General features: G+C 34.2%; 2 protein-coding genes across 2 annotated transcripts; both read left to right on the top strand.

Moving 5' to 3' along the window:
- Positions 1–2665: 2665 nt before the first annotated feature.
- On the top strand, positions 2666–8740 carry LOC108197107 (PITH domain-containing protein At3g04780). Its single transcript, XM_017364616.2, has 8 exons — positions 2666–2837; positions 2924–3010; positions 4295–4418; positions 4809–4857; positions 4954–5011; positions 5116–5162; positions 5253–5330; positions 8426–8740. Exons 1-8 carry the CDS (start codon positions 2799–2801, stop codon positions 8472–8474), a joined length of 531 nt encoding a protein of 176 aa, XP_017220105.1. The 5' UTR covers positions 2666–2798; the 3' UTR covers positions 8475–8740.
- Positions 8741–11336: 2596 nt separating this feature from the next.
- On the top strand, positions 11337–14985 carry LOC108199913 (uncharacterized). Its single transcript, XM_017367936.2, has 3 exons — positions 11337–11829; positions 13304–13520; positions 13863–14985. Exons 1-3 carry the CDS (start codon positions 11611–11613, stop codon positions 14360–14362), a joined length of 936 nt encoding a protein of 311 aa, XP_017223425.2. The 5' UTR covers positions 11337–11610; the 3' UTR covers positions 14363–14985.
- Positions 14986–15719: the final 734 nt, after the last annotated feature.

Genomic DNA, 15719 nt, shown 5'->3' with positions numbered 1-15719 from the left:
ATCTAAAAATTAATAATCACGTTTATAATAAAATCCATCAAGATAAGCGTTTTAATTTATTTAATCTATAAAAATTATCATATTAAGAATAATATGCCATACTTAGTTAAATTAATTATTTAATTTCAAATAAATGATGAAAATAATATAAAAAATATATATCTATTTAGTTAAATACCTTTTTATTTTTTATTTTATGCGTGGTGCATTTCATATTTTCGACTACTTATGAATGGTATTTTTATATTTACTTTTATGTTACACAAAAGTTAATTTAAAATTAAATTATAAAGTACCACATATATCAAAAAGTAATGATGTTAGTTGAAAAAGTTGATTGTACAGGAATTTAAAAAGAATATTTTGAAAACACTATACAGAAGTTTTAAACTACGTTTTGTTCTAAGATATTTTAAGTAGTAACTTGTTACGAGTGTTGAAAATGTGAAAAAAATGAAGTTTAAATGAAAAATTAGATGATTTAATTAAATTTCAACATTTATTTAATATTTAAGTAAGATAATGATATGATATACATTAAATTTAAAATATAAAGGTATTATTCACAAGACAAAAATAGAAAGATATTCGAGAAGTCAAAAATAGAATAGTACACACTAGAACATGATGATATTATAGATCAAATATGCTATATGTGGAAAAAAAATCATTTTGACATCTGATTTATTACTTCGTAGTGCGACGTGTTGTTATAATTTCGTATAAAATTGAGCATTTTCGATAAACTGTTAACCATATTCAAATATAATTCAATGTTTTAATATTGATATATAAAAAAAATTGACAGAGAAAGTAAAAATTATTAGAAGATGGACTTATCAATGTTGGTTGTCGCCTTTGAAATTTAGGCTTAATTACCTTCATGTCTTTGAAGTTTGGGTCATTATACACGCTTACCATCCAATTTTAAAAAATGATATGACCATCAAATTTTGGACAAATGAACTCCTCGATCATAACTCACGAAAAGAACCCAACATGGACTCATGTGAGACAGACTCTCTGTCACAACATCTGCAAATAATTTTGCAACAATTGTAACAACCTGGTTACTTCACACAGACCATTCGCTCATTTTAAATATTATGGCCTCAAACACTTTTTTGATCAAATATTATACCAGGTACTGTGTATCGAAGTAGAGAAGAGTGAGTGGTGGGTGTGAGCGTGCAATATCATTAGTATGCAAATCAATACAGAGCTTTACTACCAACTCAAAACTGAACATCCTTCATTTCCAACTAATGTTTAAGGCAAATTACTTAATTCTTAAAAATTCTAACAGATTCATTTCCGGATAAACATTTTCATTGGAATCAAAATGGAAGAAGACCTGGGAACCTCATGGTCTCCAAGGCAAACTTCCATGCACCAACATCATCACATATAAATGCTATTCAAAGCAGGTTAAGAACTAATGCTGAGAACATACTAATCTAAAACATAATATAACTAAAATTAGTTACCTGAACTGAGAGAGGGGCATGGTTTAAATACACGAGCAGGGTGATCGAACTAGCACATTAGTCAATGATGATCAGATTGTTGTTTTCGTTGCCAACCGATGAATCATTGGTGCTTGAGACTACTGCGCGCGTCCGCTTGCATGACCCACTCATTTTGCTGTTACTGTTGTTCTTTTTAATCATCTTCATGAATCCATCCCTCACAAAACCTAGAAACATATCAAGGTACCAAATACCCCTAACTCGATCAAATGGCCCGAAGATCCTTCGAGGACTTTTTCGGATTTCTACAATGTTCTTAGCCAAGTATTTAGCCAAGCAATTCTGACTAGCCGCGATAACTTTCTTATGAAGCACTAGGTAGTTGTCTTTAAGGCGCTGGTTCAGTTACTCAACCAATCAATAATGGTAAACATCAATAAACATCGCCAATCCTCTCATTCACGCAGTGCCTCAGTTGATTCTGTCTCCAGCTCAGTCCGTTTTCTCATTCTTAAATAGTGCCAAGTACAATTGCCTATATTTCATTGGTCCTCTGATTCAGAGGCCCTAGGATTCCTAAGACCATGACAACTATACGGGCCATCTGCATTCTTAATGATCACTCCCACACCTGTAGATTGCTTGAACGTTATATTTGCAAAACCCCAATTCTAGAAAGTACGTCCAAGTTCATTTTCAAAAGATAAAGCGAAAATTGAAGTTGTCACTCTAAATATTAAGTTGATGCAGGTTAATATATCTCATCTTGTATTAAAAACTAGCGTGCCTTTGCGTATTCTTCATGAATGCAATTTCAACTTATCACTTCTCATATGTGCTTAATTCTTATGAACCTCATCGAGAAGATGCACTCACCAGTGACAGATTAATACTAGTAATAATTATATTCTCATAAAACACGCAAGTTCATGTGTGATATCCCACGAAATTAGTAAATCTTTAACAAAATAGAACTTTTGTTTTGAAACGTTTACTTTAACAAAATAAAACTTTTGTTTTACTAATCTTTAATAAAATATGATGTGAGTAATCTCTATTTTTTCTGAAATAAGTCCTTACTTTTTTACTAAGTATAATAAATATAAAACAACTTCTTGACATTTATATTTAAAAAATAATTTTTTTTAAAGTAAAAACTTATTTTTTAAAAAAATTGATCGACAAACAGGCACAATAATCCAATTGAGTTATTCCTTGCGTGAGACACCCGCGCCGCGCCCACTACCTCGGACTTTATACACAAGATACATACATACGTTTGACTCTCGTACACACAGAAGAGGGGTTTTCTCTTTGGTCCGTTTCACAATGTCTGGAGAACCCGCCTCTGCAATTCAAAGAAACCAAGTATGTTTTCTTCTGTCTTTTCGTTATTACATCTGTATCGATATGTGTATGTATGTATATATGTCTGATTTCTGTTGCCGTCTTAGGTTGATCTAGTGGACTTCATAGATTGGACTGGAGTCGAATGTCTGAATCAAACTTCAACCCAGGCTTATGCCAATGCTCTCAAAAAGGTCTTCATATATACCGCCCCCCCCCCCCCCCCCCCCCTTTTTTTTTAAAATTTGTTTCCAATTTTACTTGTATTGACTTGTATTTGGTTGTATATGTTTCTCGCAAGGGGTTTTATTGTGTGATACATTTGGTGGTTTTTTGATTGCATAATACTCGTGTTTTGGGATTGGGGCGATCATACTAGTTAATATATATGCTGAACATAGTATAATAGTACTAGTTTACAATGCAAATTAGAGCAACTTGTTAATGGTTTTCTTGTTCTTGATATGAGTATTTTTGAACTCAGTGATGAATATGATATATAACTTTGTGAAGTCATAAAAACTTGTGGTACATATTTAAGGGATAAAATCTACCTCTGCTGGGAATTGATGGAGGCGAGCCTCGTAGTTTCAAAAAATTCCATCAAATAAGTGATAATCGTCAATCATCTTTAGGTAGAACTGTTTTCAGCATTACAAGAATTTATACAGAGATCTTATTGTTTCAAAGCTAAGTACTTTCCTAACTAAAAAAAAGCTAATCATTATGGTCTAGTACTCTAGTTTTTAAAAGTAATCTGCTATATTTCTACAAAGAAAAACACCTCCTTTTTCCTTGTAATCTAATATGGATCTAAAATTATTAAATTAATTAATATATACTGCTATTGTTCAAGCATCAAAGGAAACACCAAATAACTCAATTGGAAACCTTAAGGAAGTAGCTTGTCATCTTTACGGTGATGCGATGCCTTCCAGCAAACTCGAATTGATCTTAGAAATGGGCTATTCATGTAAGCTAGGGGGTTGAAAACTAAATGATCTTTTTTTAGTAGAAGTGTGGGGCGGTGTTCCATATAGTGCACAATTTGAATGATTAGAAAACAGTGGTTTTGCAGAGTTGCGGAAAATTTCATCATTCACTGCTGCAACGTAATTAACGTCCATGATTCATGTGGGTGAAATTTGTACTGAAAGAATAAAGGCAGCATTTGACACGCTTTTGTTACCATAGGTTCAATCTGTATTGAGAAAAATATTTGAGTTCAAGTGTATGTTCATAACTGTGAGAGACAAAATCGTTCTGTATGCAGACTTTGTGGTAGTGGAAATTATCAAGAAGCTGGGAATACCTTGCTTCTATACATTTTCTTGTTTGGAAGTAGAAACCTTTACATAAGAATTTTAAATGATATTTATTGGAAAATATCGAATATTCTGGCAGTTTTTTCTTCAGCCATTTAGTAATTGTATCAGTGACTTAAACTGGCTTTTGCTTTTTTTTTTTTTGTGCATTAGGGTTATAGAGAAGATGATGGGTTGAATTTAGAGAGTGATGCAGATGAACAACTTTTGATTTATATACCTTTCACCCAAGTCATCAAACTACACTCAATTGCCATTCAAGGACTTGACGAGGAAGGTATATATTTTCGTGAACTTGTTTCTTACAATTGTTTGCTTTTTAGCATTTATTCTAGTTAGTCTTACATATTCTAGCTTTAGTTTTTTTAAATTGTGCCTACTCTGTGAATATGGTAATAAGTGATAGTATGCTAATTGCTAAAACTTCATAATCATGCACATTGATTAGATGTCAATACATTTTTCCCCTATGTCACAACCCACCGGGATTGCCAGTTACTTCCTGGATTGTTGCAGTGATTTACTGTGTTTGTGCATCCCTTTTGTGTATAATAGAAACTGCGTAAAAGGGTCTCCACTAATTAATTGTGATAACTTGGAACCATGGGTGCATATACCTTCATACTGGAATTTGTCTTCAAATTTGGAACTTTGTGTCAATTTCCAGGTCCAAAAACAGTTAAACTGTATACAAATAGGGAGCATATGGGATTCAGGTAACTGATTTGTGGATTTGTAGTTGCACGCAGTAATTATGTCATAGTTTAATTTTCGTGCACCTTATTACCATGCCAAAATGATGTAATTTGCAGTAATGTTAACGACTATGCTCCAAATGACACCATAGTATTATCCTCTGAAGATAACAAGGTAAGAGTTTCCAGTGATATGATGAATCCTTTGTGAAAGCCATTGCATGTTTCAGACAATGTTGTAAATGCTAACATACAAATATTGTATACTTGCACATATAGGGAAAACCAGTTGCTTTAAAGTATGTCAAGTTTCAGAATGTTCGCAGGTAAGTTTCAGAATTGCATTTTAGCCTTTCAATGTTTTTTACTTATCTTTTGAAATGATCTCACTGTTTTGTCTCTGGACATTGTATCAGCTTGACAATTTTTATCGAGGATAACCAATCTGAATGCGAGACAACAAAAGTTCAAAAGATTGTCTTATATGGAACTACGTAAGTATCAAATGGGCTGTTATGTGTTTCATACAAGTACATTGTAGAGAAATGCTTCTTGTTCTTCTTCTTGGATAATAAATTTGTCCAATACTATATAGTTTACTGACCAGTAAATTCCACCTTATCACTTTGTCTTCTGATATTTCACATCTTTAATAAAGACTTCCAGCGAATGATTATAGGGTCCTGGACTCCTGGTCCCCAGCAGGTGTATGCTGGGGAGCTCCTATCTGCCATACACATTCCAGGATTATAAGATTTTTAAGCTACGTCCAGCACAATTTACTGCTGAACACCTAGCATCAAGCGGTTATTTTCCACTGGATGTGTTAATGTTTTTAATATGTTCAATATGCTCCGTGATTAAAAAGTACTGGACATCCGAGTATTTTCTTTTTTCAAATTTTGGACGTTAAGTGCTTTTTTGCGCTGAACATACTAATGGCAGTTTCATAATATTTTCCAGAAAATTGTCTGGTTTAGTGAAAAAAACAGCTCCCCAAATTGTCTGATTTAGGTGTCTAGCGGTTAAAAAGCGCTGGATGAGGTGAAATTTTGTTATAATCCTGGCTGTTGGTATCTCATCCAACGGTCTGAAATTTGTATGGCAGATAAGCGCTCCCCAGCATACACATGCTGATGCTGGGGAGCAGGACCCATGTTTATAGGAGACTTTACTGAATCCTCTACATACACAATATTTTTGAGCCATTTTTGGTCAGATAGTTTTTTTTTTTACCTAATAGTTTAGATGTGATCAAATATGATAAGCTCTATAAAAATATTTATCAGTTGAAATTGATTACTTAAATTTCTTTAGTACTTTTACGCTCTCTTTGTGTTTGATCAATCATATTCTTAAATCTGTTTAGTTTTTTAGGGGAGAATCAAATGCAACAAATAATTTTATTTGACCAAGTGACAATACTGTGTTGTGACTGAGCTTTTAGTACCTTTTGAGTATATCTGAGAGGACTTTAAGTTCCTTGCAACAAGACTGGACCAAGTGTTATTAATTCTAATGAACCTCGTGAATTTACCCGAATTACCTGAAATCCTTCATGTGATTCAAGCAAAGTGGTAGTTAACTATTGAATATAGAACTAAGCAGTTGGTCTAGTTTTCTTACCAGGCTCTGCTCAACCAAAACAATCTGCCTACTTATATATTTGTGTGTTAAAATGGTAACTACAAACTAAATTAGTGCATATGTTATGCTGCTAGCTAGGAACTGATAGTGCATATATTTTCAAATCACTTCTCCTGTCGTGTATGTGTACTTCTTTTTGTGTTCTATGTAAAATATTGCATAGTAGTAAGCCTATATGACTATAGTATTAGATATCCATGAGTGTACAGTGAGTATCCATAGCACAGCAACGCTATCAAGTTATTATGTTGATGATACTCCTTCTAATCCTTTTGAATCGTTTTCCACAAATTATAAACCAAATTTACCTGAAATTGGATGAATATGCGCGCGTGTGTGTGTTCCTGATTTCATTTTGCTTCTTTTATACTTGTCAACTGCACGGTTGTGTGGTTGGTGACTAGTTGACCACTTGGACAGTGGCCGAAGGATGCGATTGGTAAGTGAAACAGAGTTAACTTACGATGTTTGCTTGCCAAAAGACACAGTGATAGCTTTTGTGGCTAAAGACTTCAGATATTCTACATAGCTGCAACTTCATTCTTAGTCACAGATGGACCATATAAGCCCTCATTGTTCAGCTTTTAATTTTGCACTTAGTTGACTTTTGACTAGAGGTCTATCTCCTTAGAGCAAGTCCAATAGGTGTGCTAAATCAAGTCTTAAATCCGAAAATAGAGAATATGGGATAAAATTGTATTCCAACACTATGCTAGTGATGTGCTAAATCACTAGCACAAGCCTCCCCTTCCCTATTTTTAGAATATGCTAGCCACTTCTAAACTATTTTTATCATTAAAATATTCATTTCCCTCTCTCCTCCACATCATTTCCCTCTCTCTTTTTTCCTCTTTCCCTCTTTTTTAATATTATTATAATAATAGGGAATGGATATAGGGAGTACTATTGGAGCTCATGTACTAAATCTTGTGCTAAATCACTAAGACATATTATTTTATAATATTTTTAGGGAACCTCTTAGCATAGTGTTGGACTTGCTCTTAGATGCCTAATTGCTAACCCAGCTGTCTTGCTACTTATAGTGTATCCAGAAACTATGATGTAGGAGTTGGTGTATCTTTTTGGTTAAAGTAATGCATTCTATTATTCTATATATTATATACACAAGTGTAGTATACAGTCTTTATTAATTGATTAATATTTTTTCAGTTGCTAAAGCTAAAAAAAGTAAATTAGGCTGAATTTTGGATATTTTTTGATGATAATGATGATGCGGAAGTACGTACATATCCCCCACCAACCTACTAACACTGAGAGGGTTGCTCATGAAAAATCACAAACATAAGGAAAATTTGAAGCTTGACGAATATGAGTTTACTCTCTTGTTTTAATATGTTAATTTGCCGTGTGGTAGACTTATTATCCATAATACATTGTTACATTGCTGCGGATTCAATTGTTATTTTGCTTGAAGACTTGGTATGTATTAAGTTGTGTTGGTGCTTTTGAATCTAGTTTGATAATTGCTTTATGCTACTGTATAATTTTGTTATTACATTTTCTTTTCTATTTAGTAACGTAGTTCGTCAAGCTCGATTTTTAAGCATGGGCTCTGTTCACTTCAGTCCTTTTGTGGAACTTCACTACATGGTCTAACAACTTTGTTTATATGCGGATATCGGAATTTGTCAATGTTTTCTGATATAATCCTATCCCTTAAAGGCTTAGGCACATTATTGATTTTTTTACTTCCCATTAAATTTGGAAATCCAGTGGACCTGTAATATACACAACTTAATTGGGCAGAGATAACATAAATTGTTTCTAAGCTCTGTGTGTAATCTAAGGCTTGATTAAAAATAGCATAGGACAGATGCACCATGCCTTGGCGAACATACTTTCCTAGAATATCTTGTAGTAATTAAATTTGCAAGTGTATTTGTGGCATCGAGTATAAGTTATGACCTTGCTTTTAATACAGGGTGGAGACAACTGATATGAAAGGATTGAAAAAGATGGAAGACCATTGATTATGACTCGAGGAAACAACGGACAGTACACTGGGATAGGTTTGGGAATATATTCGTTATGTCCTGTAATGTTGTTAAATATTTAATAGAACATTCAGTTTCCCATAGAATATTTGGGTGACTTTGTACTCTCAAATTTCAGTGGAGCACCCTTTATCATCTGTCATGTTTTCTTTATCTTGAATGATGACCATGTAACAATGTTGATCTCTTGCATTTTCTAATGACATAGCAATTTTGTTATACAATAAGTTGATTTGGATCAAGTTTTTATTTGATTCATAAAGCTTCTCTTGCTCTTGAGATGCAAGTGTAATGACTGATGGCCCTTCTACTAGTTTATGTAGAACTATTGAATAAGAGTGTTAGGCTTGGAGGTATTGACATGATTTAGGAGCCAAGATTATGTGGATTTGACTCTTTAATTGATTAATAAGAAAGATGCTGTTTTTTGTTGGTAATTTTCTCCTCCTGCTCTCCACTTGCGACACTATGATATCAGAAAGTAAACTTCATTTTGTTTGGGGCACAAAATAAGGAGGGGGGAGGGGATTCTTTACTTTTGCTTCACTCCGAAGAGTAAGATTTTAGTGGGTGAAGGTTTCACATACTTGCAAGGCAAATCCACCTTTAACTTCTTGATCCAGTCGGCTACTAATATTGTCATACATGTTGCACACAATTTCATTTCAAAATTTGCTTATAGCATTGTGCGTAAGCTGGTTTATTGTATAAAGATTGTGGGTGCAGTTGGTAAGGGTGAGCTTCAATAACTTGATATTGCTGAAAAATGGGATTGAGCCTGTTTTTCTTATAGGCAATGACTAATAGATAAAATAGAGTGTTTAAACAGGGTTTACTGGCAATATCAGACACGACTCAAAACCGACACGAACCCGTAACCCGATTTACTGAGACAAAATCCGAAAGTGACCTGAAAATCACCTGATTGATCCGAAATGACCTGAAATTAGAATTTCATTTCTAAAAACTTCAATTTCAAGTTTTATTCAATTTTAAATGATTTTAATTTGACCCGAAATCGACTCGATTGTTGACACGAACACGACCTGTTACCAAAATTGTCACCCCTGAATTGTTCATCTGGCCGACTGAGCCAAGCAAACTAACGAGCAGGGCAGTGTATTAATTATGAGTCGAGAAAGAACAAGACGGTGATTGTAATGGAACTGATGTATAAAATGCAAAGTCATCACATTTGAACCTTGACCAGGACATGTAGGATAAATCCAAGGTTAGCAGCTCTGGTTGACCAAGATATATTACCATACTAGTACCAAGTACCATCCATTCATCTCAAGTCAAGAGTCAAAATCAGGCCCTCGTGAGTTATAGTAGTACTGTAATAACTTTATTCTCATGTACTTGAATATAATAGTACAACTAGTAGTATAATTTCTTTGGAGAGGAAGTACAACTGGTATCTTTGATAATGTGCCATGGGCCAAGCAAGTGGCCTACCATTGTAATAATGTTTTATGATTTACATTTTAGTTAGTTTAATCAATTCCTATATTTCAATTTTTTTATAAAATATTATTTTATGATTAAAATAATTAATCATTATACTTTGAGTTGTCAAAAGAATCTTACGAAAATCCGAATAAACCATTGGGGGAGGAGAGAGAGTGTTACGAGAGAGATGGGAGAGAGAATTACGAGAGAGATGGCATTATGGAGCAATAAAGAAATGAAAAAGAGGTGACTAAAAAAGGATACCAGTTGCGGATGTTCACATGAAAGATCCACAATCATATTAGGAAGCCGAATACGGATAACATATGATCATATGAATTTTCCTGTTACAGCTCACAACTCACAAGTACCCCGTCATGTTTTGGCTTGGTCCCCAACTCGTTCTTCATATATTATTATATTAATCCATGACCAGGATAAAGTTGCGCCACCGGATAATGGATATCCACATTTGTGTTTATCTCCAAAATTATTTTAATCCTATATATTTTTCGGAAAGTGAAATGTATAGAATTTTTAAGTGAATTTAAAAGCTTATTCCACTGTGACCAAACAATTAATTTTTGGAAAGAAAAAACATGAAAAATTCAAATTTCCAAATATATGAAACATATATTTAATAGATTAAAATTCTCCTGATAAAACTATTTTTTTAATCCAACATTTGCATGATACACGGAAGATTGTGTTTTGAAAATACTTTGAGCTTTATCTTTTTTGACTATTGACACATATATATTTTATGAATTAGTATCGGTTTTTCTATGGTGTGCCCATGGGCACATGCTAAGCGCGGAAAATCATTTTGATTGGCTCCTATCTCATGATAATGGTGGACCCCCCTGCAAATACACCAACCACACCAATCAAAATCTCCCAAATACAAAAATTTACGCGCTTAGCATGTGCCCATGGGCACACACTAGCCAAACCGAATTAGTATTTGTTCTAACACTTGATTTGAACTTATTTTATTTTGGAAAAAATTGAAAACCGCCTGATTTTGTAACTAATTTTACCAATGAAAATGATAATATAAATATATCAAGGAGATAAGATAATTAGTAAAGTGAACTCCTCCATAAATTTGAAACGGTAAAAAACCAGTTGCCGTCCACGATGCCAATAAAACCAACAAAATCACCGCCGTAAATAACCCAATCCAGCCCAAACCCAAGCCCAGCCCCTGGTTTGTTCACAGCGTCCAGGTTCATCTCCAGCTTTATCCACTTTCTCGTCCCCATCCCCCTGTCACATTTCAACACGTTTCCTTGGTCATTACGACACTCCCTAAGCCCCTTTTCGTCTTTTCACTCCCCCATCCCCCCCTCCCCTTTATATTCCCACCATTTCCCCCTCCCCTTCATCCTTCCTCTCCGCGTTGGGTTTTTCCACCACCAAACCTATACATACACCTATACACACAAATCACCGAAACTCAATAATTCAATCGTATATATTTAATATCTAATAATTGGCATTTTTTCGTCCAATTCGATATTTTCTAGGGCTCGGCGCCCAAACAAATGAAATTTTAATATTTCATCAATCATTTCGTTTCGAAACTTTAATATGTTATCGATTTTATGTTAATTAGGTTGTGATAATTGTTTTTGTAAGGCTGTGTTTGGCGGTGAGTATGGATTGTGGAGTCTATGCGACTCGGGGAGAATTATTATCGATTATCAGAATGGCGGCCGGCGGTGACGGAGGTTATAGTCACGAGAGCGAGCATGATCTCGCGGTGATGGTTAGTGATTTTTTGGAGAACGGGAGCGGTGATTCGCATCGGTGTCATAATAGTAGTGATAGTGATTCCGGCTTCTCCGATCTTCCCAGCCTGGCCGATAACATCAAGGTTTTTTCGGTTTCGTATTTCGTGTTTCGGTGAATTTTGTGTTTATTTTTTTGTGAATTTTGCGTGTGTTGATTTTGCGGAACTGGCCATGTTGTGTCTATGTGGATTAGGTGGTTGATTGGTTGTAAATTCGTAATGCGATTTAAATGAATGCCTAATTTTATTGACTTTAATTGAATAAAAGTTTAATTTAATATACGTAAGTTTATGTGCATTTTGTATGTGTTGTGTCATGTGTGTTGTAATAAATTAAGAGACTACCTAATTGGTATACTAATAATTCTATTATGATGATGAGTATTAAGGTGTTTATAATATGGATTTATCACTTTTATGTAATGCATAAATGTAAGGCTTTATGATGCTAATAATTCGAGACAGGCTTTTCGTAATCTGATTTGAGCATAGATTGAGCTTGTCTTTTTTCTTTCCGTAGAAAGGCACGAAGCAAGGTTTCAGGGTCTTCAAATCGTTCATTTGAAAAAATTGATTGTAATTGGCCAAAAGTGGTGACTTACCGTTGTTACGAGATGTCTGTATTTGATGTACGGAGACATTTGTAATCAATGTAACAGGAGATGGTATTTTATGAAGACAACAAATTGTAATTAAGAACTCCCTCTTTTAGAATGGACTAAGATATTGAAGGTTCATAGTAAGCACATAAACTACATTTTTGAAATTCTTATTAATTTTTTGAAACATTAGAAGAATAATTTACTGGTTTAAGTTATTAAATTTCCAGTGCACATATGAAATGTGTGTGCACTGTCGTTATTCATTCAGAGGCAGCTGTTAAGTTGTTTTTATGGTCTACACAATTCTTTAATGTGTTTTGAAGTCTTTTGATTGACTGTCTTTTATTTTCTAGTGATGATTTTTATTGATTTGTTGTTGCTATTTTATATGATGAGTGAGCGGCTTAATCTATACGCCATAGGGTGCAGGGAAGATGTAAATGTACTTCTAAATTATAGTACTTATTCTCTCTAAATTACATATAAAGTTTATTGGACTACTTAGTCCCTGACAGGGTAGAGTGATCACTAACCAGATCTATATTGAAATTTTTTCGAGCTTTGTCTTGTCTATGGAATAATTTCTTGATATATGATTTGTCATTGATTATACCTTCCTTCATGATTAGAATTGAGTGGAAATCATATATAAGTGTAAAAGGAAGTAATCTAACATGGAAGAAGGTAACAATGAACATTTTGAAAATATTTTGTGGTGGTTATGTTGTGATGAAATTGTTAAGGTAATTGAAAATGAACATCAGATAGAATAAGTCTAATAAGTTGTATTTGGGGTTTTAATTAAATATGTTACGTTGTCATTGCCAACCTAAATATTTATGGCTGCACTTTGAATTTCTCCCTCTATCTCTATCCTTCTAAATAGAAGAGGAAAGTTTGTACTGAAGATTATCTCTAAAGTTTCTGACTTCTAGTCTTGATTTCTTGTTCCACAGTGTTATAAGCTGTCAATGGATCAGTATGAACGTGACTTGTTGTCTGTTGTGGATTCTTTGATGCAATCTATCAGTGAGATAGACCTACACCTTGTCAAGCCAGGTCCATGTAATGCTAGTTGTATCAGATATTCCCTTGTAAAGCTTCTGAGACTTTCTGGTTATGATGCTGCTGTGTGCTCATCTAAGTGGCAGGGTAGTGGAAAGGTTCCTGGGGGTATGTTCTTGAATCCATTTTTTTGCTTTAAACTTGTAAGAAGCTAGATTCCTAGGCTTTAGCAGAGTATGTAAGAAAGTTAAAATATAAGATAATGAATTCAGGAATGAATAAATGAAAGGGAAGCATGCTATCTTATATGGTAATGGTAGCAATATGGTGGTGTTGCACAAATGATTTTACTCAGATGATGTTGCATGTTTAATTGTGACTTGTTGGATATGTAGAGTTTATTCTTGGGTTTGACTAAGTAATTTATAATTTTGTAAGCTCGGGTACTGTTGTAGAGTTAATTACATTTTTTGTTGCTACTGATATTCCTCTATTAACTTTTTTATCCAGGGGACCATGAGTATATTGATGTTGTTAATCACAATGATGCTCGAAGCTCTGAGCGTCTGATCATTGATATAGACTTTAGGAGTCACTTTGAAATAGCTAGAGCTGTTGACTCATATGACAGGATATTGAATACCCTTCCAGTTGTTTATGTGGGCTCTTTGAGCAAATTGAAACAATACCTTCAAGTCATGGTTGAAGCTGCAAGGTCTTCTCTCAAGCAGAACTCGATGCCTTTCCCTCCATGGAGATCCCTTGCTTATTTGCAAGCGAAGTGGCAGTCTCCATATCAGAGGCATTATTGTCCAATTGAAGAGAAAGTTGAGAAACTGAGGGCCACTGCGAGGTCTGATCACAGGCAATGTTATGGGCATTTAAAGAGACTGCAAGCTTCAATTCAATCTGAAATGGAAGTGCAGCGATTACTGAAGCCAAGAAACAGTGACAAGAGTCGTATATTGAAGCTTGACCGGCGTAGGCTCATATCATACAAGACTCTCTGAGTCTTACAAATTTTGTCCGCGAGGAAATTAATTTTTTAGGATACATAAAATTCGTTTTACATAAATTTTACCAGTGAGGACCTGTTAGATTTTTTTTTTTTAATTGTTTTGGGGGAGATAATAAGTTGTTATGGACCAGGGATAATGGGTTCATATTTACATCAAATAAGTAGCTAAAACACATTATGTGGGGTTGTTTTTGTTCCCCATCCCATGTTTGGGTGTCAGGTTGTTGACCTATTTTCATCAGATATTGCAAGATGGTTGGACTTGGAAATTGTTGAAGGGTGTAGTTTTCTACAGCATCAGTTTCTTGAGATAGTCGGGCTTCTTGGATAACGCTGGAACATGGAGCATCAGTCTATTACAAATTTGTTCTATGTTCTGCTTTTGTTATTCTTTTTTTTTTCTTCCCTCTTTTTTGTTTGTCGATTTGTATATGTAACCTGTGTATGGTGAATTGGTGATGATGCATGGGGGTTGACTTTTGTCTTGTGTTATTTTTGAGCATGAATAAGTTCTTGAAAGAGTTGTAATATGTATGGGCAATGTCGGGTTGAAATAAGATTTAATAAAGTTTTTGCCCGAGCATTGTGGAATGTCATCGGAGGATATTCACTGTTTTTGACATCTTGGCGAATACTGCTTTCTTTATGTTGATTAATAATGTAGGTAATCTGCACTCTGATGCTAGTTTGATGTAACGTTAGTTTGGTTTGAGATAAAGCAGCTAATGTTAGTTTGGTTTGAGATAATGTTTTTGCTAAACATTGTTAGCGAGTCATTTGAAGCTATACGTGGCTTCTGGATTTATAGTGAATGTTAAAATCATATTACCACCTTCATGTGCAACCTGTAATTGACAATATGTTGAAAGATACATATTCAAATCAATATCATTTAACTCTTACCGGTTTGAATTAGGAGGCATTAATCAGACACATTATTGTTAAATGGATACAATCTAATTAGTGTCCTACCTAAGTTTGGTAGGAGATGTCTTTCATTTTGATCAATAAGAAGATATTATATATGTAAATATCCAAGGACATATAATCTGCAAGAATATATATGGGACCATTTGTGGGACAATCACAGCCTGGTCTACCCAACAGTGTATAAAATTTTCCATGAAATGATTAAAGGCAGTGGGGTTTCCTTTGGTAGGAAACAACTTTATTGGGAAGACTTGTTTATATATCATGCATAAAACCTCTTAAATTCCTAATTTCCATTTGATTGAGATGGTAGATAGACACTTCATTTGCTTAAGATAGGACAAGAGCTGAGTTCTCTTATAAAATGTTCTACTGTACTACATTATACATTTACTATGTACTAATAATTATGCGGTTTT

This window comes from Daucus carota, chromosome 8 (genome assembly GCF_001625215.2).
Source record: "Daucus carota subsp. sativus chromosome 8, DH1 v3.0, whole genome shotgun sequence".
Taxonomy (NCBI): domain Eukaryota; kingdom Viridiplantae; phylum Streptophyta; class Magnoliopsida; order Apiales; family Apiaceae; genus Daucus; species Daucus carota.
This window is presented reverse-complemented; position numbering and strand designations above follow the sequence as displayed.

Coding starts and splice junctions, on each gene's coding strand:
- LOC108197107 (XM_017364616.2), top strand. CDS start 2,799: ATGTCTGGAGAACCCGCCTCTGCAATTCAAAGAAACCAA. Junction 4,419..4,808: donor TCAAGGACTTGACGAGGAAG/GTATATATTTTC, acceptor GTCAATTTCCAG/GTCCAAAAACAGTTAAACTG. Junction 5,012..5,115: donor TATCCTCTGAAGATAACAAG/GTAAGAGTTTCC, acceptor TTGCACATATAG/GGAAAACCAGTTGCTTTAAA.
- LOC108199913 (XM_017367936.2), top strand. CDS start 11,611: ATGGATTGTGGAGTCTATGCGACTCGGGGAGAATTATTATCGATTATC. Junction 11,830..13,303: donor GCCTGGCCGATAACATCAAG/GTTTTTTCGGTT, acceptor CTTGTTCCACAG/TGTTATAAGCTGTCAATGGA. Junction 13,521..13,862: donor TAGTGGAAAGGTTCCTGGGG/GTATGTTCTTGA, acceptor TTTTTTATCCAG/GGGACCATGAGTATATTGAT.